Source organism: Toxotes jaculatrix, chromosome 4 (assembly GCF_017976425.1).
Source record: "Toxotes jaculatrix isolate fToxJac2 chromosome 4, fToxJac2.pri, whole genome shotgun sequence".
Lineage (NCBI taxonomy): Eukaryota > Metazoa > Chordata > Actinopteri > Toxotidae > Toxotes > Toxotes jaculatrix.
The window spans coordinates 16,175,064-16,197,108 of NC_054397.1; the positions used below are offsets into that span (position 1 = coordinate 16,175,064).

At 41.3% G+C, this 22,045-nt stretch overlaps 1 protein-coding gene across 1 annotated transcript in view; it reads right to left on the bottom strand.

Annotated features, from left to right (window-relative positions):
• Positions 1-22,045, bottom strand: part of usp43a (ubiquitin specific peptidase 43a) — a 94,998-nt gene that overhangs the window by 66,331 nt on the left and 6,622 nt on the right. The window contains exon 2 of the mRNA XM_041037005.1: positions 17,919-18,083. Within this exon, the coding sequence (XP_040892939.1) occupies positions 17,919-18,083 (165 nt within the window). The remainder of the gene's footprint in view (positions 1-17,918; positions 18,084-22,045) is intronic.

Sequence of the window (22,045 nt, forward strand, 5' to 3'; positions counted from 1 at the left end):
GGCTGCAAGATAACTTCTTGATAGTGAATCACACCAAAAGAGTTTTAAAGTGATTTTCATGAAAGGGAAAAGTGCTGGATTGCTTTGTATTCAGAGGGAAATCAAGGAAATGTAGGAATTTAAATATGTAGGTGTCAATTTGGATTTTCAATTTAAGTTTACTTTTTTTTCAATCCTGTGGGCAACTACCTTGTATGCTGCAGCAGCTACAGAATGTGTTTTCACTCCTAAGTGTTTGAATTAATATTTAAACACATAACACCGGCAAATTTCAAATTTCAGTGTCAGCTGGCATCTGGAGGATAGCAGCTGTACACAGGAACTGAAGTGACCCGAAGGCGCTTCCGTAAAACAACAATAAGGAAATGTAATTTTTAATAATTTTATGGCGTCAGTGTGCTGAGCGACCTAAGCTGCAATTGCGTCTTTTATTGAGACTAAAAATAATCTCTAAAAAAAAAACAACAAAAAAAAAAAAACCCATAAATGCTGTCCGACTGAGGAAAGACGCTGATTCAGTTATCGTCTCAAACCACATTTCTAATCAACTGGCTGGCTCAAGGGGCTTAACACATTCACCTTAGCTGCCAGCACCCTGCTCTGAGTCATCCCTACACACACAGAAAAACGCTTGCTCACTCACACATCACACACTACTATATACTAACTCACACGTACACACTTGTGCTCCCTTTCTCTTTCTCTTTCACTTTCTCTCTCTAACACTCAGAAACACAGACATGCAGCTCCATATGTGGATTCAGGCAGGGTCATGATAGTACCTATTTCTAGCCAAAAGACTGTAATTAAATGACCTTTGGCCTGTGGACACAAGGAAAGAGTGACAGCAAAATCACTGAGGTGAAAAAGCAAAACTGTACCAGCACAGCATGAGAGGTGCTGGAATTGTTGTGGAAAGGAATTTGAGATGCCGCCACGATTCTTCTTCCAAATGTGTTTTCAGCACGTTGAGGCAAAGCATTTGGATCTTGAAGTGCCAAATTCAACCAGGGTGACCAGACATGTAATCTCACTCAGCCATACCCCTTGGCTGCAATGACGAAGGTCTGGAGAAATTCTCATTTTAAAACCTGGGAGACAGAATCCTGAGCCAAGCCAAGTGGTTCTGAGAGTGAAGCTCAATTCGTGCCTGCCCCTCCCCTCGGATGTAGCACCTCACTTACAGTATGGTGCCACATTTCTGTCTGCTCCAAACCAACTTGGTTTTCAAGTTAGCGTGAAAACAACCAAAACACTTTATGTACATTTATAGATTAAAAAGTTTGTTTTAGATTAGACTATGAAATACATTGTTTGGTTTTAACCATTTCACCAACATGTGAAACTGAAAGAAGAAGCTGGGTCACACTGTTAACAATGTCCTCTCGCAGAGAAACAAAATAGTCAGGGCTTGACGGTTACACTTTCCCGTCCACCAGTGACAAATGAATGTTGTTGCTACACAAGTAAATTTGCCCTGTGTGCCTGGCATTTAGCCACTGTGCCGCTGATCACTGTGCCAGAAACATGGACTCACAAGACCTGCTGCCATTAACTGTCAGGACTGTACAAAATGTTTCATCTGCTCTACTGACCTTGATTTGATCCTTTATGAATGTAAGTGTGTGTTGGTGAGTTGTGTGCGTAGTTACCATCTTATCCAGCTTGTCTATCTGTGCATTTGTGTGTTTATGTGAGTGTGTGCTCAGTAACTTATTCTTGGGAACATTTCAGAGGAGCTGAAGTAGCCCACACTTCAAGCTGCTGGTATCAGCTTGATGTTTTCGGTCTCCTGCAGGAAGAGATGACGTCTCCCACTGAGCGTGCGAAATTAGGCGAGCCAATGTTGACATAGCTGTTGGCTGCTTCAGGACACAGCCAGATCCACTCTTGTCTTTTAGAGAGAGCCCGCCACCCGAGCATTTGAACGGCAGTCATATCAGCGCAGGCCAGGTTTTATCAGAAGTGAGCATGTGTGTGTGCGTGTCTTACACCTGAGAGTTTGTCAACACAATTTCAGCTCACTTTCTAATTAAAAAGCTTCTAATAACAAATCAAGCTGTGCTCAAAGTCTTTAATCATTTCGAAAATGAACAGTGTGGAGAGGCGGCGTGGCAGAGGCTGAACGAGGTCAACAAGAAGAGGTGGAGGAAGGAGGAGACAAAGAAATACAGAGAGGAGCAGCCAGCAGCAAAAGAAAAGAAATGTGATAATGGAGGATGTAATATTGTAAAGGACGGAGAGATAAGAAAATAATTTAAAGGCCACGGAGAGAGGCATGCAGCACGACAGGAGGATGTCAAGGAAAGCATGTGTGACCAGCTGTGTTCATTTAATTACCTAACAAGCCACACTAACCACCCAGTGAGACTCTAATACTCCTTCTAGTGGGGCAATAAAAATGAAGTTTAGCCTGATGAGGGCACCAGAGAAATGGCTGTTTTGCTTAAGCTTTATCCTCTATACAGTGACCATTTTAACGTTTAGATTCAGCTTGTCAGGCTCAGGTCTAGGGTTAGTCCAAAATCACTCAGCTTCAGCTGTACAAATAAAGGCTGAGAACTTTTTTATATTTAAACACATGACAATGTAACAAACAACTAAACAACTAAAAATTTCCCAGAACACACTGCAACATTTTAATCTAACACTTTCTGTTAAATTAACACTTGAAAACAACAACAACAACAACAACAACAACAAAAACCAAATCTATTTTAAAACGATATAACACAGAGAAGAGCATTAAATTCTCACATTTCAGAAGCTGGAAGAAGCAAAGGTTTGACATTTACGCTTTATAAATAGCTGTTTCATTTTTTGTCTGTGGACTACTAATCAATGAATCCGCAAGTAATTTCAGAGCTAAAAACAGTCGGTGTATTCTTCATTTAACTAATGAGTTTCGCTGTTGCACTCAGTTTAGAGCATGAACAGAAACCTCCAATCTCTTTTCACGAAGAGCAAAAAAAAGAAAGAAAAAAAAAACTTGTGAAACATGCACCAAACACTGAAGACAGACAGCACTAGGGCTCTCTGTATTTTGGTTCAAACCTTACAGGAGAGGGTGGGCAGAAAGAGAGTGGGAGAACAGAGAAAGACAGAAAGACTGACTCAGAGAGAGAGGGAGGAGGGGCAAGCAGTGGTCCAGAGGAATGAAAGAAACGCTGTCCATGCAGTAAACGGGCTGACTCACCCCTATTCTTTCAGCTCCGGACGGCTGCCGCTAATTCGGCCTATTCAAAGCAGGCTTACGGTAACAAGGCAGTCTGGGAGATAACGGTGGAAGCCACAGGCATGTTTAGTCCCTCCACCCCCCTACTCCCGCCTCTCTTCCTCTGTTCCACTGCTTTCCTCTGCTCTCTTCCAGTCATCATAACTCCTTCTCCACTGTCACTTCCCCTTACCAAAACGCTCTGTGTCCAACTCACCATGCACCGTCACTTGGCAAAATGATTACACTTTATTCCACTTTACTCGCTGATATTTATTTATTACACAAGTTGTCAAGAACAAAAGCAAATAGCTTCACTGTACCTTTCTCTGATCTTAGGCCTAAGCCAATGTGAAGAGCTCTGCAAGTCCACACATTTCATATGGCACCAAGGGCAGCCAGGCCCGCCATTCTCTGGCTGTTACTATGGAGATGCCAGACGGGCCAAAACAAAGGCAGAACAGAAAATAAGCAGCCTCAGACAAGAGCCCCTGGCAGAGCTCTGACAGCCAAATCTGGCTTGGCAGCAGAGGTTAGAGCCATCTCTCTCTCTCTACGTCCCACTCTGTGTGTCTCATCTGCACACTGGAAGCATTTATTCCCAGGCAAATACTGATTTAGAGAAATAAACGAATTGATGTGACTCATTGAGATGAAGGGGAGGGAATTCATTAGCTTCTGAAGAGGAAGGGTCCTGTAAGGGTGTTTGCTCTCTCTTTGATAGGAGAGCTCTGAGATGGCTGGTGCCAGAGTCTCTCGTCCAAACAGAGAAAAAGAAGCATTGTTGGTCTGTGCTTGGCATTCTGAGAAAGACAGGCAGACACCTTATACCAAAGGACAAGCTGAGAACTTTCTAACTGAAATGTGATCACCTGTTAGACTGGTTAATGTCATCATAAACTCTCTCTGAGATGGTACAAAGGCACAAAATCAAATCTACTGAAAACTCCCACACACAATGTGGAGGAATCAGGTCTGCATTTGGTTGATTTAACAAATTTCAGCAAAAAGCCACTCAGAACTCATGGGATGTAACACAGACATCCTCAAACTCAGCCTTCAATTTGATCTCAACTACACACCTGCAAAGTTTGGTGTGAAAGTTTTGACTGCGTCTTGCACAGTTGTGACAATATTGCAGTGACAGACAGACAGACAGACAAGCAGACACAAACGCACCTGCCAAATTACTCAAAACCACCTTTGTGACAGTTTCCGCAACAGTGTCTCCAGGACCACATTTTGACATGATGATACACACACACACAGACACAGATTACTGCTTGCACACTGACTAAATGGAAGGGAGTGATTGTGCGTTGTGGTATTGAACTTGGTATCAAGAATCGTTTGATTTCATTGGTATCTGTACAACCAAATTTCTGGTATTGTGACAGTGAATTGTACATGTGAAGCTGCTTTGTTCTCTTGTCTTGTCACGAGACATAATGCTGCTGTTACTGTTTAAAGAGCCTCTGGTCTGGGCTGCACAAGGCCCGTGTCTGTTTTTTAAACCCTTTATCCTTCTGCACAATCTGCCACATTGGCACATTAACACTTAAGCTGCAGTAAAACCATGGGAAAACACACACGCACCCACTCAGAGTCAACCACAATCCAAAGAGCTACACTGCATATAACAAGCTGATTGATCTAGAACTGAGAGACTGAGACACTGAGAGAATAAATCTACATTTTCTGAAACTTGTCTTTTCAAATGTTTGTTCACTGTTCACTGGATCTTATGACTAAATATGAAACTGAATGACTTGGGCTTGAGTGAGATATAAATATTTTCTTTTCAGTTCAGGCCACTGAGGACAATGATGAAGAATGGAGAACAGGTGACAGGAACAGGTCAGACTGCATTGCAGCTACCAGTCCTGTTCAACAGGCCCGCAGGCACCAGGAAGCACAGCATGTAAAGGTGGGTGTGGTGGACGTGCCAATGAACGTGCAGGACAGACTTTGTTTACCTGAATAAGACAAAAAAAAAAAAAAGTCTCCTTTCAGTCTCCACCAACACCAGCAGGACCAGTTTTCAATCACACCGAAGACGGCAGATGATAATGAGTGTGAAAAATGTTACCGAAATCCCTCTGAGGATCTGAGACAGATTGGTCATTCTCGCTGCCAGCCTGTCAGACTCAAGGTGACAATGTGAGCAGCTAATAGCCACCAGGTATCTTCATCTCCACATTAATTACAGAAAAAAAATCACACACGAGATCTCATACCTGATTCCACAAAGCTAATTTTACACCTCTCACCCAGTCTACCACATCATAAAAACCTACTGTGTAAATTTAACAGCCAACAGGGATTTAAGGAAAGCAGTTAAATGTGGGCTGCAGTTCAGGCAATAACTAACTGTGGGGGTGCAAAAACTGGGACAGACCCACCAACCAAACATCGTTGACTGTCATGGGAAAGTGCATTGTTGATACAAACATTTACACAATGGCTAGAACTGACAGTCTGATTTAGATTTTCTATAAATTATGTAGCATGATTCACAGTTACTTGTGATATAAAAAATAATCTCCTGTCTCAAAAGAATGGATTTCACATAGTTTTACAACCTTACATTGTTGGATTAGATTAGATTAGATTAGATTAGATCATTCTGGTGATATTCTATATTTTTCTTACTGACAACAGATACCATGACGCAGCACAACAACAACGAACTGATCCTACAAACAAGTGTTACCTGTTGCAGCCAAAGCCTAATCATAACTTATTCCTCTCTGCCACAGAGCTCCACTGTTGTCAAAGTAACTATTAAAAAAACATCTGTGAGCCAAATTGTTTACTGGATGATATTTGCCTTTATTACAATACACATGGGCTCTGCAGTTTATTTTGCCAATAATTTAGCCAATCCCACGGTCACCATCCTCTTGCTGAAAATATCAGTGCACCAAATCTATGGCTGTAAATAGTCCCCAACAAATACAGTATTTACTTCTATTTCAATATTATCACCAAAAACAAAAGTGCCCAGTTGTTTTAGGACGTTTTTATCCCTTTTTCTTTAAAATAAAACATTTATTTGTGACTCATTTTTAAAGATTTACATCTTCAGTTGGGAAACACATTGATTGTTTCTCTCTTTTCGCTGAATTAGTTGACAATTTCCAAAATATCGTCAGTGAGTTCCTAAGCTCCATCAGTTTTCAGAGAAATATGTCTTACATTCACTGACCAGAAATAATTGTTAGACAAATATCGTAAATCAAAGAAAGATGATGCCAGCTGCAGCAGCTATACAACACGAGCTAAACATTCACTCACAAGTGAACGCTTCCTGCAAACAATATAGACTTGAAACCCAGAACATTTTTCTTTTACTTGTTTTTTAGGAAAATTTGTATTAGAATGATTGTGTGAAAGACAGTGAGAGTGATTTGTTCTTCCCTAGGATCATTATTAAACTCTTGATATACTATCAAATCTACAGTTTTCTTATCCATTGGGAGACTGATTTGTTTCCACCTCTGTAAATACAGTTCTAATATATAATATATATATTTATAAAATTATGCAAAGTGAACATCATTAAATTCAACATTTTTGCAGAGCTATTTCAGAAAAGGTTCCTATTTTAAGTTCAGAATGTAAGAGCTGATTTCTGCAGCATTCATAGTACAAGTCTAACTTCCATTAACTTCCCATAGTCCTCAGTTCACCCTTAATCTTCATCAGAGGAACCTCTCTATCAACTCCCCTCCACTTTTTCCTCACAATGTCTTTCATTTTCATTCCCTCTTTCTCTTTTGCTAAAGACAGAAGTTTATCTTTCAGATGTTCTTGAACTATTTAAAGGAGGACATCCTTTGAAATATTAATGTATTTAATTAAATGTTTCCTAAGAAATGTCGTGAATATTTCATTCACGTAGTAGGATCCATTAAAAGCCTTTTGCAATAAATGTCCACCAGCAGGTTGGTGGCAGTGTCTGTGATGTCCGCCTCAAGTTACTGTACGTAGGTCAAGTGCCTGCATGTGTTTGCGTGTGTGTGGGTGTGTGTTTGTGTATATACCTGCAGAGGAGCTGGAAGCCAGGATAAATATGAAAAAAAAAAAAAAAAACATTCCTGACCTTAAAGAGGATCACTACTTGGTAAGATGTGAGACTAAGATGGAAAAATGCAAGTTAAAGAGAAGAGCCCGAAAGAGAGAGCAGGTAAGGGCAGCTCTGTCTGCTCCTGTCAAACATGCAAGAGAGGGTTTTAAAAGCTCATCTTGAAAACTCTTCCACCTGCTGTCACACATGAACACACACACACAGAAACACCAGTAAGACATGAAGGAAGTGCAGAGGACAGGAGGAGACCAGTAGGATTTATCCGCTGTCTTCTCCTGAGCATGAATCAGTTGCTGCGTTAATGTTGCTGCCACTTATGGATCTCCTCAGTGTCCGTCCGTGCAACTGTTTTGCCCCCTGAGAGGACCTATTTAATTTTTCATAACATCCAGCAGCATGGCATTTCAGTCACAGTAGTCCACTGTTGGGCTGCTCCACCACTGGGTGGGGGGTCCCTGCTTCAGATCCCTTGACTCACGAGCTCTGGCTACTCTGGTCTCAACAGGCCTCTACAGTATGTTGCGAAGTTGCCTGCACAGAAATGTCATGCATGAATTCTGTAATTTCTATTGCGGGGCTCAAGAGGTATATCCAGATTGTTAGCATGAAGTCACTGGCATGACAGTCAACAACATTCCTACCAGAGATGTGTTTTCTCATTTGTGTGATGCTTTCAGTTTAATTAAAGTTGCTTTAAAGTCAGGGTCTTAATAATTTGACCTAATTCTGAATCTGATAAGAGACCAGTTTTATTCATTACAAGACTTGGACTACTCTAGCAGGATAGTCTGGCAACAACATCCGACCATTTTTGTGTCATTTTATGTAGTCTGGGACAGCTGTGGATGAATCATCTTAAGATAGATGTTATTTGAAGCGAACTATACTCTGACTCCACTGTTATTGGTCTTCCAATTTTCAGTCAAAGTTATGGAGGAGCTTCTCCATTTTTGTCCACCAAAATCTGTTTCTGATCACTCTGGCTTCCAGTCACAGCAGGGAGCTCTTTTCAACTAAAAGACTCAAAAAAGCAAAACCAAAACAACCACAACAAACAAACCGCACTGTATACCATCTGTCCAGTACCAAACAACAGACAGATAAATTTATCGACTATCTGGTGAACAGGAGCAGAGAGAGGAGGAGCATTTTGCAGCTAAACAGAAAGATATTTACTTCAACAGCTGGTGGAGACCAAACCAGAGTTAGAAGGAGTGAAATATTCAATATCGATAGAAACAAGACTTCTAATGAATGCCACTGTGTGCTGAATGTGTAAACATGAAACTGTTCGGCAAGTGAGAACACATTTGCCTTAGAGATTTATAGGATGATAACATGACACTGTTGTGTTTACAGCTTTTTTTGCTGCCACCAAGTGGCCAAACAATGTTTAAGCTTTAATAGTTGTCAACAAACAACTTTTTTTGACTGAGCTGAAATCAATATAGGTGTTTCCACTTGCAGACCATCATGTGGTAACTGAATTTGTGTTGCAGTCTGGATAGCAGCAGAAATTGGCAGGTTACAATTGTGGCTGCCCGATGCTTCAGAAAACACCCATTCAGATCACAGAAAATGCTTAAATATAACCCTTCTCTGGTTTTATGTCCAGGTAGGATCTCTATTCTCACCTCATCTATATTCTGAAAAATGAACAGAATAATGGCCTCTGGCATTTCTTCCTTCCTTGCCTGTTTACTCTCTGAGTACTCACCCTTGTTGTCATACTGTATTCTAACAGATGTTTCACAAGTGAGATGCAGTGAACAGACAGGAAAAACAGAGCAGTGTTTCACCCTGTATGCTGTGTGAGCACTTGTCACTGGATGTGTACTGGCATACTGAAAGACAGCCAACCCTCCTTCTTAATTTCTGTCACTTTATCTCTTTTACCTTTGTCTTTTTCTTTTAATCTGCCTCAGTGAATATCTAAAGCGATGAGACAAAGTGGCAGAGAGAAATGTGGAGACATAAATCAAAGTTAAACTGTGGAAAGCTGTCTCAATTTCCAACTTTCAAAGCGAGAAGAAGCTCCTTTACAAGCACCAATATATAGGCAGTGTGTAGTGTCAATTCAGAGGGGGCACAAAGGAATGCTAAAGAGCTGTCAGAGCAACTTCATTCACGGGGCAGAGAAAAGTGCAAAGTCAACAACTTTGTCTCATTTCAATACAAACAGGCACACCAACCCGACCAATGAATCCTTATCATATCTGCTGAAGTCTAACAGAGCTGCAGGGAGTGGATGGGCAGAGCAAGTGGCAGGGCATGAGAAGGTCTGCTCAGTCATTCATTCCTCAGTAGGTGATAGATTGAGACATTACGTCAGGAAAGCGGCTTAAAAAGGACACTTGAACGGGGAAAGTGAATTATGGATGAAACCACGTCAGGAAAGAGAGGGCAGAAATATATGTTGAGAAATATTTCAAAAAGCAGAGGCTTCCATCAAAAGTTTCTTTCTACCCCCTCCTGTGTAAATCCTATTAGAGGAGTGGGATAACACAGGGGAATTAACTGACCCCCGTTCACTCTGTCCAGACCATTTCACACTGATAAAATATAGAAACTCTCAGAAGTACTCCTAACGTTGACGTTATATTGCTGACTTACATTTGTAAGTTATGTAATACGCGCTGAAAAGAGAGTGTGTTGTGTTGTGAAGGCCTTAACTACTCAACAGAAACTAACATGGCAGCAACATGCTTTATGATTTCTTTTCCAACATCAAACATTCTTCCCCATTTCTGCAACAGTAACCCTCTTTGAAAAATGCATTAAAAAAAAAAAAAGAAAGACTTATCACGAGAAAAAAGGGGAAAAAAACTCCAAGATGTCTCTTTTAAGAACCCTCACTCTCCCTCTCTGTCAGGAGGAATTTATGGCATCTCAGAAATGTCACTTCCACTTAAAATCAGGTTGCTGGCCAAGTGTAGGGTGGTAGCTGTGGCAGGGGTGACACTGCTTTGATGTAACCTGTGTGAGATTGAGAGCAAGAGGAGAGAGGTGGGCTGAGCAGTGAAGGGTGAGGGCAAACAAACAGCAACTAAAGGCTTCACAGCAGAACAACCTCACCTGGATGTGACACAAACACTGGAGGGAGGGCAGGAAATGTTGTCTGGTGGTCACTCTCCCCCACCATCAGTCATACTCTGTTCGAGCCAAAGACATCACTATAGAACTTCAACATAAAAAGGCTTGGGTGAAACAACAGTTTAACCCACCTTCTGGAAAGATGATACAGAACTATCTTGACAGTGCTAAACTTTGAGGGAACAGAAAGCCCGGGGTGTCAAAAATAGAGGAAGTTATCATAGCTTATTCGCTGAGTTGCACTATTCACTGTTATTTAACATTGTTCGTCAGAATATGAACTGTTTCACAACGGAGTTTACTAGGTTTATGGAACAAAATGATGTGAAATGGTGAACAAAACGGCAGGGGAAAGTAAACAGAACAGTAGAGAGAAGCTCCAGGAGCTATTATGACTGACAAGCACTAGCTAGGTTAGGACAGCTAGTGAAGTCATGGTTAGTTCACGACCTACGTCACTACGCTTCCTGCCTAACCTGTTTTGCATGGTCAAGAGAATGTCACTCTGTGGTGTGACTGCCACATTATACCAAAAACCACACACCCGTAGGTGTGACATCACCCTTTGTACACTACAGGATTTGTATGCTGCACACCCACACACTTGCTGATTGGTCACGGCAAGATTATAAGACACTATGATCGTCTCATCGTACATAATCACAGTCTCGAAAGACAAAAATATTGTGTTGTCTGATCCTGGCATCAGTTGGTCTGTTGGTAATCAGTCAAATACTAATACTACTAATAATTTAATCTGTAGTATCTGTGAAATAAAGTTTGTTTGCAAGATATAAGTTCTGAATGAGTTCAAAGCTGTTTTTTAAAATCTGATAAATGCTCTGATTCATGTGTAAAATATTAACAACCACTTCTTGACTCTCAACAACTATACTCTCTGGGGAAAAATATGTTATTTAATTACTTATTAAACTTGAAATATTTATGGAACACTTGCATTATTTCTTTCCAACAGGGTGTTACTCTCATTCTGCAACAGCAATTATTTACATGAAGTTTTACAGTGATTTTAGATAATGTTCTGCTTTATGTAGCATGTTTCTACACTCATTTTAAAGAACATCCTGTCAGAAAACTTATCTTTATTCAGTCATAGTTTGTGTTTAAAGAAGCTGGGTCATAGACTGTTTTAAACTTTATTGCATAAAACATAATGATGCTTTGTGTAAAAGCGAGGACGGGGGATGTGATGTCAGAGCATTAATGCCCTGATGACTGACACTGACGAGGGAGACACCAGATCAAGGACCCATCAACCTCTTCCTCTCACCTTGCCTGTCAAGTGATTCATTTCATTCATCAACATTTGCTCTCTGCCCACCCTGGAGAACATGTGTCACATCCCGCTTGGACTCTTTGTAGTTACTTCCTGTTTTATTTTTAAATCGTTTACCTTTTGTTGCCAGTTTCTGGATTGTCTTCACACTACAAGTTGGCAAGATTTCCAGACAGCTTTGTTTCAAGTTGACTACTCCTTGTGCATGATTTTTTTTTTTTTTTTGGCACCTTTTTCTGACCTTTGCCTTTTGCCTGCTCCTTGACTGTATTGTTTGCTACGCTAGCTGACTTCTAATGTATGACCTCCAGCTTTCAAGTAAAAGCCTTTGATTTTTGAACATTTACCTGGTCTCCTGTGTGATCCCTGCATTTCAGTTTTTTCCTTGGTTGAAGATTGCTATAACAAGAGCCAAAAATCGCATGGAGAGCTATCATACTCACTATTTCTGTCCCTGTCGATAAGAGGCCTCGTTCCCTTTACCACATCCCTCGGACTCGATTTCAAAGTCTATGCATTTGGCTTCAGGACCAAGAGATTTTTTTTTCTCACTCTATCCACAGTCAACCCTCCTGGGGCTTAAAGGCCGACCACTATTTAAAATGGAATAATGCATACATAATGCTTTGGTGCTAGTGTTGCATTGGCAAACCTCTATAACCCACTACTGTCCATAGGGTGAGATGGATGAGTTTTTAAATGCACTCACTCTAAATCCCACTCATGTAGGGGCCTAAGGCAAAATATAACTGCGCTCCATATGTTCACTCAATGAACACTGGGAAATTTATGGCACTCTCTGATAATACAAAGTGTGAGTCTGTTGGTTTGAGCAAATTTTTCTCGCCAGAGATAGCAGGGTATTTCAGCCAATCTTCCTCATGTTCTGAGAACTGCTGAGGCCTGAGGGGAGAATGTAATGCACCAGTTCTGAGTGTGATTCTGACCTTTAATATCATGTAATCTGCCATGTCTCATAGGCAGTGGCAGCTATGTTCTGCACCGCAACCAGCAGGTCAAGAAAAAGCCTCTCTCACTTGTAGCTAAAGCTGTTCCTCCGTATTTTCTAACACTTGCTGGAAGACAAAAGCTGCCAGTTTGGCATCATGTGAGCCAGTGGAGATGACACTAATCTGATCTTTTCAGCACTTGCTTGTATTTTTTTCTTATACATTAAAATAACTACTGCAACACTGATCGTTTATCATCGACAGTGAGAAATGAATGATGATTTGAGACGTTATTGTGCACAAAGCCATGACTTCACTGTGGTCTTCTGTTAGCCCGTAAGGAATGCTGCTGATGTGGTGGCAGTGAAGCGAGAGAGAGAGAGAGAGAGAGAGAGAGAGAGAGAGAGAGAGAGAGAGAGAGAGAGAGAGAGACCAAGCGAGTTTAGTGAGGTCCCATTGGAAGGAGGATTAACATTACTGAGCTGCCTTCGTGTGTGTTCACAGTCTTGTGTTACATAATGTTACTTGGGTGAAGCTGCTGGACTGGTCACACTGCTCGTTGATCAGGTGCGCTGCATAAACAAGCTTTGTAACACAAATGGACCCTTCTGCATTTCATACTATAACAAATCTGCTTTTTTGCAAAAGTGTGTAATCATTTATTAGGTTATACACTATTTACCATTTTATCTACACATGTGAAATTTAATACATTCCAATACAGAGACCCAGATTTACAGAGACCCAGGTTCTCTGTAAAGCGCTTTGAGACAATTTTGATTGTGGAAGGCGCTATATAAATAAAATTGAACTGAATTGAATTGAATTGAAAATACAATAGTTTTGCAAAAAATGTAAACTTTATGATGCTTATTGGGTTTTGAATAACACTGTGCCTGAGAAGTTTATCTCTGGTGGCTTTAGTTAGTGTTAGGTTGTCCTTGACTGCATTATATTGTTTCTAATGTTTTAACCTACACTTAAATAAATATTACTCTGTGCAAAGGGACCCTGAAAGACTGGTTGTCTCTCTCTAATAAGAATCAAAATAAATTCATAAATCCATCCATGAATTCTCTAAATCACTGTCAAGGAAACCACCTACACAAATACACGTCAGTGTCAATAAATAGTATCCAGATATGTCAATAATGAGTCAACATCCACTTAAAATGTTTTTGAAGTTCTGTGAACTGAACTCATGCTTCCTGCTCATATTTGCTTTTTTATGTGGTAATCTATAGATGGAGTTACACATGTATAAGCACATACGTCACATCATCCAATAATTGCTATTTGTTCCAAATATGCTCACAACCCTAAGATGACTCAGTGAGGTAAGAAGATGCACATCTGCCTTCACCGGAAAAACAACAGCATATGTAACAAACATATGTTTATGTTTTTCTTACATTGAATGTGTAGCCTTGAGCAAGGTAAAATAGTGGAACACAAACATGAATATGCACTTGCTCTAAGAGGAGCTCATTACAATTGTTCTCTGAGAATTTCAACATATCTCCAGAGAATAAAACACGACGGGAATAAAAATGAGAGCCCAAAAATGTCACAACATTAGGGGGCTGTCAAAAAATGTGACAGAGGCAGGTAATGCACAAGTTGAAAAGAAAAAAATGTAGTCACTGCAATAAAAAGGAGCTGTTCTCCCAAGGAGGTTACATAAGTTGTTAACAGACTTAAATACATCTGAGCCTTTGACAGGCATGCTGTTGTTAAAGTAAACTTAACCAAACAGGCCCCTGGTACACTGAACAAACTGAATCAGTGACATATTTAAACATTTCTAAATATTATCTTTCATGTTAAAAAAGGCCAGTAGTGACAGTAGTGTCCTCAACACGGTAAAGATGCACAAAATGTCGAATTATGTTGGGTTTAGTCTGTTCCAGCAACTAATTCCATGTCTCTAACATTTCAAATTGGTTAAGATTGAAAATACACGATTTTGCATAAGAAACAATCAGAGGTCTATGTTGGTGGTTCAGGAGAAGCGTGAGGATGAACTGCAGGCCAAGGTGCCATTCACTAAATGTCTGTGGAATTGACAGGCACACTGTTGACACTGTTAAGTTTCTGTCAGCTCAGCATGACCTGTATCATCCTAGATGCCTGTTTCCCAGGCTCCGGTGACAGACAGGGCAATCAAAGTCACTTTGTTGCCTCCCTCTCTCTCTACTGCCCAACTCAGCCACTACTCCATCTTACTTTACGTATGTCCCTCTGCCCTGTGAAAAGACTTCTGTTATCATGTGACCTGTTAAGGTTCTGTGCAAGGATCCATAGTCTTTCTAAGGGAATCAACATGGGCAAAAGGACTTCTGCCAAGCACTAAAGAAAAGCACTTTTTGATGCTTTTATAGAATAAAAAGCTGAGAGTGAGGAGTCGGGTACTCGCTTTATTTTCAAGAGGTTCCTGTAGCTAAACATTGCAATTGCCCAGTTTCACCGAATAATGGTCATAGCATGTTAGGCAACCCTCCTTCACCATCTGGGTTGGACATGGGTCAAACACTGCATGGCTTTGAAAGAATTAGGAAAGACGAAACAAGGGAGAGCAAGCCAGACAGAGAAAGAAATATAAAGAGCACACGTGCAGGCAAGCGAGAGGGACAGATCGTGGATGAAGAGGTTAGACCGACACTTAATTTTTATTTGGTAATTAGTCACTGTAATTCATAGGGCTTATTAGTGTGTATGGAACCACACTGGAGACTCTGCTAACAGCAGCAGCCAGAGTGACAGCTGCCTCAGATGAATGGGTCCACACATGCACTGAGCAGACCATGTGAACATCTGCTGTATGAAAGGGGTAGAGCACGTTGCTGGGATGATTTCACAGCTTTACCACAAATATATGAGGCTGCCAGGGAGATGAGAGCTGTGCAGTCAATGTCAGGGATTTGTTAATTAACTTAATATTCAATTTCAAATCACTGATCACAGTATGTGAGATGCAAATAAAGACAAATGAGTTACAGACTGTCTCTAATAAAGGAATGTTACCTGATTTCAGTCCACTGCAGTGGACTTCAATGGAAGCATCAAAACACACAGTAGACTGGGCAGTTTAAGTGTCAATGTGATATGTGCATTTTGGTATATGTGTGTTTGTGCTTTTGATCTGTTTTGGAAAATGTTTCATACACAGATGAGGTCACCCGACTTTCTAAACCCACAGAGGAGCATGTCATCTTCAAAGCCGGAGTTCCAAGGTTTTCATATTACATCAGCAGTATAAGCATGAGCGCACTGTGCTACATGAATGAAATCAATTTACGGGAAGGGGGGCGAGCATTTCATTTCAGAAAATCAGACATGTTCCCTCCTGGTGTGAAAAAGCCAGTGATTTTCTTCTTCTCTGCCTCGTAGCAGCAACGGAGGAAAGCCGGCTTTATGATACCATGATTCACTGGCAGCCTGATGAGAGCCACAGCCCTAAGCTCTTTATGTGGCATAAAGGCTGCCTCTATTAGTGCTGCTGTCAGAGAGGGGGAGCTGGGCATTGGGTGGCAGCACAGTGACAATTTAGCTCATAACATTTACTAATAGGACTGGAGATCGTCAGCTGGCGGCTCAGCAAGGCCCAGAGTGGAGACAGAACCAGCCTCCAAATTCCAGGCCGACAATGAGAAACAGGATGATACTTAGCAAATCTAATTAAGCACAAGGAGTTTGTCACAGTGTGAGGTGATCACAGCAGGTCTTCATATTCAGTATTTCATGGAGAACTCCTTCCCCACTACAGCTGGACAATAATCAAAGATAGAGTTGAATGTCTCTTGAGACGTTTTGAAATTTGCCAGAACAAAAAATTGTGCACTGATACAATATCTGTTTTCTAGTGTCATGAACTGCAATCATTTTTGAATTAAAATTTGTGTATGGAGTCACAGACTAAAGTGTATGTAACATAAAGAAAAAAAAGCAGGTTTAGTGTTTCAATTTACAACTTCCTCACTCTCACCACTGCTGTGTCATCGCAATAGATTTCATAGTTAGTTTCAGTTCAAACTGTGATCATTTACCACCTGCACAACAATAAAACAGATGTTTGTTGTGCAGAACCAGTGTAACAGGCAGTCAGTCAGGGGCCTATCTGAAAGCATTTGATTGTCCTACGGTCAGAGAGAATGAAAAGCAAACACAGGAAACAAAGTATAAGAACTGGACAGAAAAGACTGTATATAACCAAAAGCATTACTGCACTCTAATTTTGTGTGATATATTGCGGTTGCATTCACATGCAACTACTAATTTTTTTGCACACTTCAAAGACATATCTTTATGGCTTTATTTTGGCCAGCGTTGATTCCAGACTCCAGTCATGATAAAAAGTCATCAACTCAGCCATGATGAGTCTGTCCTTCATTCGCTCTCACCGGACTACGTCCAGCCCTGGCTCATTTCCAAGCACACCGTTGCAAGGTGAATGCCCCACAAAGAGACAAAGGCAGAGGGAGGAAGTAGGAACAGCCGCATGCCTCTCCCCTGGAAGAGTCACTCCACACCCAAGTTCACTTCAGAAGAAGACCCATTGGGTTTCAATTAAACTGCAGGTGGAAGAACTGCAGCAGCGCTCAAAGTGCTGCAACACTGACTCTTCACAGAACAAGCTCCACTTGGGGCTCCATTCTGTGACATTTGAGGTTACTGGCATGGCTGGAGTACCAAACAATGTTGTGTTGTTGTAATCATTTCACGGAAGCATGGTCAAAGAGCAGAAGACCACTGGTGAAGTCTGCCATACTGAGTTTTGGATATCAGCTTAATTTTGAAACCGATCACACAACCGTGTCCCAAACCGATGCACTGCTCTCATTAAATGGTCTGTGTTGCATAAAACACGATTCTGCCACTGAAGTTGGATCATGATGGCATCTGAAGTCTTGTGAAAAAATAAAGTGAAATTTGAAGGGGGATTTCATGCAACCTGAATGTGCCAGATGGAGTTTGACATGCAGCAGCAGATTTCAGTGTTTTGCTGCAGAATCATTAGTGCAGTGAAGAAAAAGACATTACTGAATTTGGAGAAGAGACTGGGAAGATTCAAGTATTTGGAGTGTGATCTGCAGAGGTAAATTCAAAGGCTCGAGTTGTGAATCCTTCTAATAGCCTGCCAATTTTAGGAAAGTTACAAGTCAAAGACGTTGACGAGATGTTGCAAAGCTATCTACTGATGTTAGCATGCTAATCAGCTAGCCCCCAGCAAACCGGCGTCTGTCAAGGCAATGAACACCAGCGATATGGACTCACCTTGGCATTTGCTTTGGTCTTACTGTTGCTGCTGCTGCTGTTGCTGTTATTGTTGGGGCTGGGACTGGCGTCTTCATGAACTTTGTCCAAAAGCCAGAGGAGGAACTCGAGGGCATCATGCTGAGAGTTTCCCCGAAACTGAGAGCCATATTTGGCCACTATGCTCTGGAGAGAGAGGAGACATCATCATTAATCTGTCACTTTGGGTGATTTCAGAAGTCATTAAACAGTTACATCCTTCCTGACAAAATGAGGTCATGAAACACAGGAATTTGTTATTTGCGAGTTGGTTCAGCTTGAAGCATTCAGGAGAGAGATGGGTAAAAGCAAGGACATTTCTCTCTCTTATCGTCACTTAATGGAGACTCATTTTAGAACAACTGTCAGGCATTATTTAGCTATGATAAGATCATGTAATAAAAATCATTCATAATTCTCTCTGGACAATGCACTTTGCAAAAAGAATGGCCTTTTATGATATCTGAAAGAAAGGACCACATCATCACATTTAAGAAGCTGTTATGAGGAAATGTTTGGTATTTGTTTTCTGGAAACATGAGAAAAACAATTATTAGATTATTAAAATATTTTCTGACTATTGATTAATCATGTTAGCTCTGTTCTCAGTTAAACCTTAATATCTTCAGCCTTACAAGAACTTCAGATCACAACAAGCTTTCACAGATCTTAAAGTCAGTCGGTTGTATTACACCCTCCCTGTACTGTGTACAGCTGCACACTGTTTTATTTCTGAAATTAGTAAAGCCAAACCACTTGTTGGTTTGGCAATATGTTGCATTTGAAACAAGTGAGAGAGAGAAACAAAACACCTGTGGTTTCTTGACACCACAATGCCATGACGAAAATTAATTAACTATATAATTACACAGAACCACAATAAACCCAATCGTAGAGGACACTGCAACTCTTCCGCCAAATTTGCCTAGTCATAAATTGATGACTTGGCTGAAAGTTGTCAGTTCTAAAACAAGCTGTCAAGCCATGACAAGCCATTTATATCAAATTCAGATTCAACTGCTCCACTGAGATCAGACCCCACACCCTTTTCAAAGACATTTCAAGAACATACAGGGCACAAACCTATCAGAATAAGGCAGATTATTCCACTTACATCAAGAAAACTGACTCCCAGTTCAAACTATTGCCCTCACTTAGCACTGGCAACAAGTTAAATTACTTCCTCCTTATGTTTGTCTATTATTTTTTTACTCTTTAAATTATGCACCCAGACCTGCTATTTTTTGGCAGGTTAACACCATCAGAAAACTAAATCAAGCACATCAGTACTCAGTATCAGCAGGAGTCATTTGTGATGTCCAGTAATATTTTAGGAAATTCTTCTCTAAACACATTCATGACTCATCTAACAGATTTCCTTAAACTATCCTTCAACTAAAATATCAGGCTGTCTAATTCAATTATGAGTTGTGAGCATATGAGTCAGATGGAGAAAATGACAGACAAAACTAATGACAGGATGAACGCTACAGTAGGTGGCTACTTCTCGCTCACTCGCTCTCTCGCTCTGTGTGTGACTGACAGGATCCAGGCTCTGCTCCACACCTCATTAAAAATCACCACATCATACCTGCAGTATCCCAGTATCTAAATATAAACACGGTGGTGAGCACCCCCCCACCCCCCCCACACACACACCTGACAGAGACAGCCCGCTAATGAGCTTCATCACTATGAGGAAGCACTGACAGGGGATGGAGTGATGAGGGACAGATGGAGAGAGGGAGCAGTGGCGTAAGGGAGGGACGCTGGCCGAGTTTCAACAGTCCTGCGTGTGTTTTCCTCTCTCCCTATCGAAAGGCCGGCACAGTTGTGGCTGGTCCCAGAAATGAAAAGTGAGAACACAGACAGCACAGTTTCCCAAAGCTACCAACAAAATAAGAGGGGCAAAAACAGAAAGGACGAGAGGAGGAAGGAGAGTTTCCAAGGTTACGAGATCCCGGCTGAGTCTGGGCGCAGAAACCTGATGACATCAAGAGGTTACAACTTCATTAAGAGGAGGGGCTGACTTCTGTGCCGGGCCTCATCTCTGCCGTTTTCTCCCCATCACTTCTCTCTCTACTTGAGTGTGTGTGTGTGCGTGTGTGTGTGTGTGTGTTTGTGTGTGTGTGTGTGCGTGCGTGTGACAGCTGGGAATGGCAGTTTTGCTCATCTCTTTGATATCTGTTTACAGTTTTGTCTCTCAGAGCATCTCTGGTGAAATGCACCACACAGCCTCAAAGGCGCATAAAAAGATTTGGCAAAGTGGCAAAAATTGTATCCCCAAGTATCAAGTCTTTTTTTAATTGATTTCTTGTAAAGGGACAAATGAAAGACAGAAAATTCTTGAGACCGAGGAAGGCTGGAGATACAAAGAGGAGAATTGCAAATAGGCTGAAATGTTGAGTTCCTCTGCAAACAGTGTTCAAAGCTGACCTGAGCACAGCTCTAGTGGGATCTTAACTGTTTGTTGAGCAAATACTTTAGAGCTAGTCAAAGAGAGGATAAAGGTGGGCGGAAGGGTCAACCTGAAGGAGCACAGATTTTTCTGTAAGGATTATTGATCAGTCTAGACCAAGGATCTGATTCTCAGCCCACACCTGATTGGGCCTGACCCGATGTGGTGGAGAATTTCACTGAATCCTCTCCAGCTTGAAGCAACCTTTGTTTCATTTATTGACTTTAATCATTATCTAATTAGAGCACGTGAAACAAGGCTGTGTAATTTATTTTGTTTCATATAAACAGATTTCAGAAGCACAGATGACATAACTCTTCACTTGATGATCCAGTTTTTAAAATGAATAATTACGGTTGATATGACTCCCACCTGTAATTATTAAACTGGAACTCCACTCCACCAAAAGGCCAAATTATGTTAGAGAAACACACAATTGCACAGAATAATTGGGCTTGGTCTCAGATCTTTTTTTTTTTTTTATTTTGAACCCAATCAAAAGTCTAGCCCCGAGCAGAACTGAGCACAGGAGTTCAGGGTCTGATCTGGGGGAAGGGGGGTGTTTCTGAGTTAGCAAATGAAACAAAACAAAAATAATCAAGGACACACAGCTTGTCCACAAACAAAGAAAACACCAAACATTAAAGGTAAAGATAACAGAGTGACAAAAGACAGACATAAACCTGCATAGTCTCCACTGCCGGGGGTCACGACCTCCTTGCAGTCAGCAGAGACAGGGCTGCACTCTGGTAACAACCCCTGCTTCCACGCCTACCCTGTTTTAGTGTCCTATCTTGCTACCTTTGCTTCACCTCACACCATTATCCCTTCATGGCCTCATCCCCACATCAATACTCCTACTCTGTAAACAATGACAGATCTGAGTGCTGGCAGGCCAGGAATTTATTCTAAACATGCATCAAGCAAATGATCCTCCCCTCTCTTCCTAAAAAGCCCATCTACACCATCTCACCTCATCATGGTCCAGCCTGCCAAACAGGCCTGGATGGATTCCTCAGTGACAGACAGAGAGTGATACTGACAAATTATGACAGGGCATAACCTTAAGAGGAACTGCACACACTCTTCTTTTCCACACATTCCCCCCCACAGGTGTGGCTGGAATGAGGCTGGATAGAATCTGTCATTACTGGCTACTCCATTTAGGGTTTCATTTTTCAGCGGCCTGGTGTTGCCCGGCTCACCTCTGCTGTCAGAACAGACCAGGCGCAGGGCAGTCATCACTTACAGCCTCCACTTATACCACTCTTTCTCCCCTCATGCTGTGTTTCATCTAAACCCTTTCTCTCTCTTTCACACACACACACACACACACACACACAACCTCTGTGTCCTCTTCCTTTTTTCCTCTCTTTCTATTATCTCTCCTTTCCTTTCCTCTCTATCATATGAGCACCATTCCCTCCACTAATCAGTCCCAGCTGAGCACCTGTCAGCGCAGCTACCCCTGGAAAACACACACACACACACACACACCAGCCTCTTTTAGCAATGTAGCACCTGTCGTCCACTGCCTCCTCCTTCCACTAAATTCAAATTGCTTTATTGGCATGAAAGTTTCAAAAACAATACTGCCACAGCATCAAAATACACATATATACAATTTAGCCATGTACACAATAACATTAAA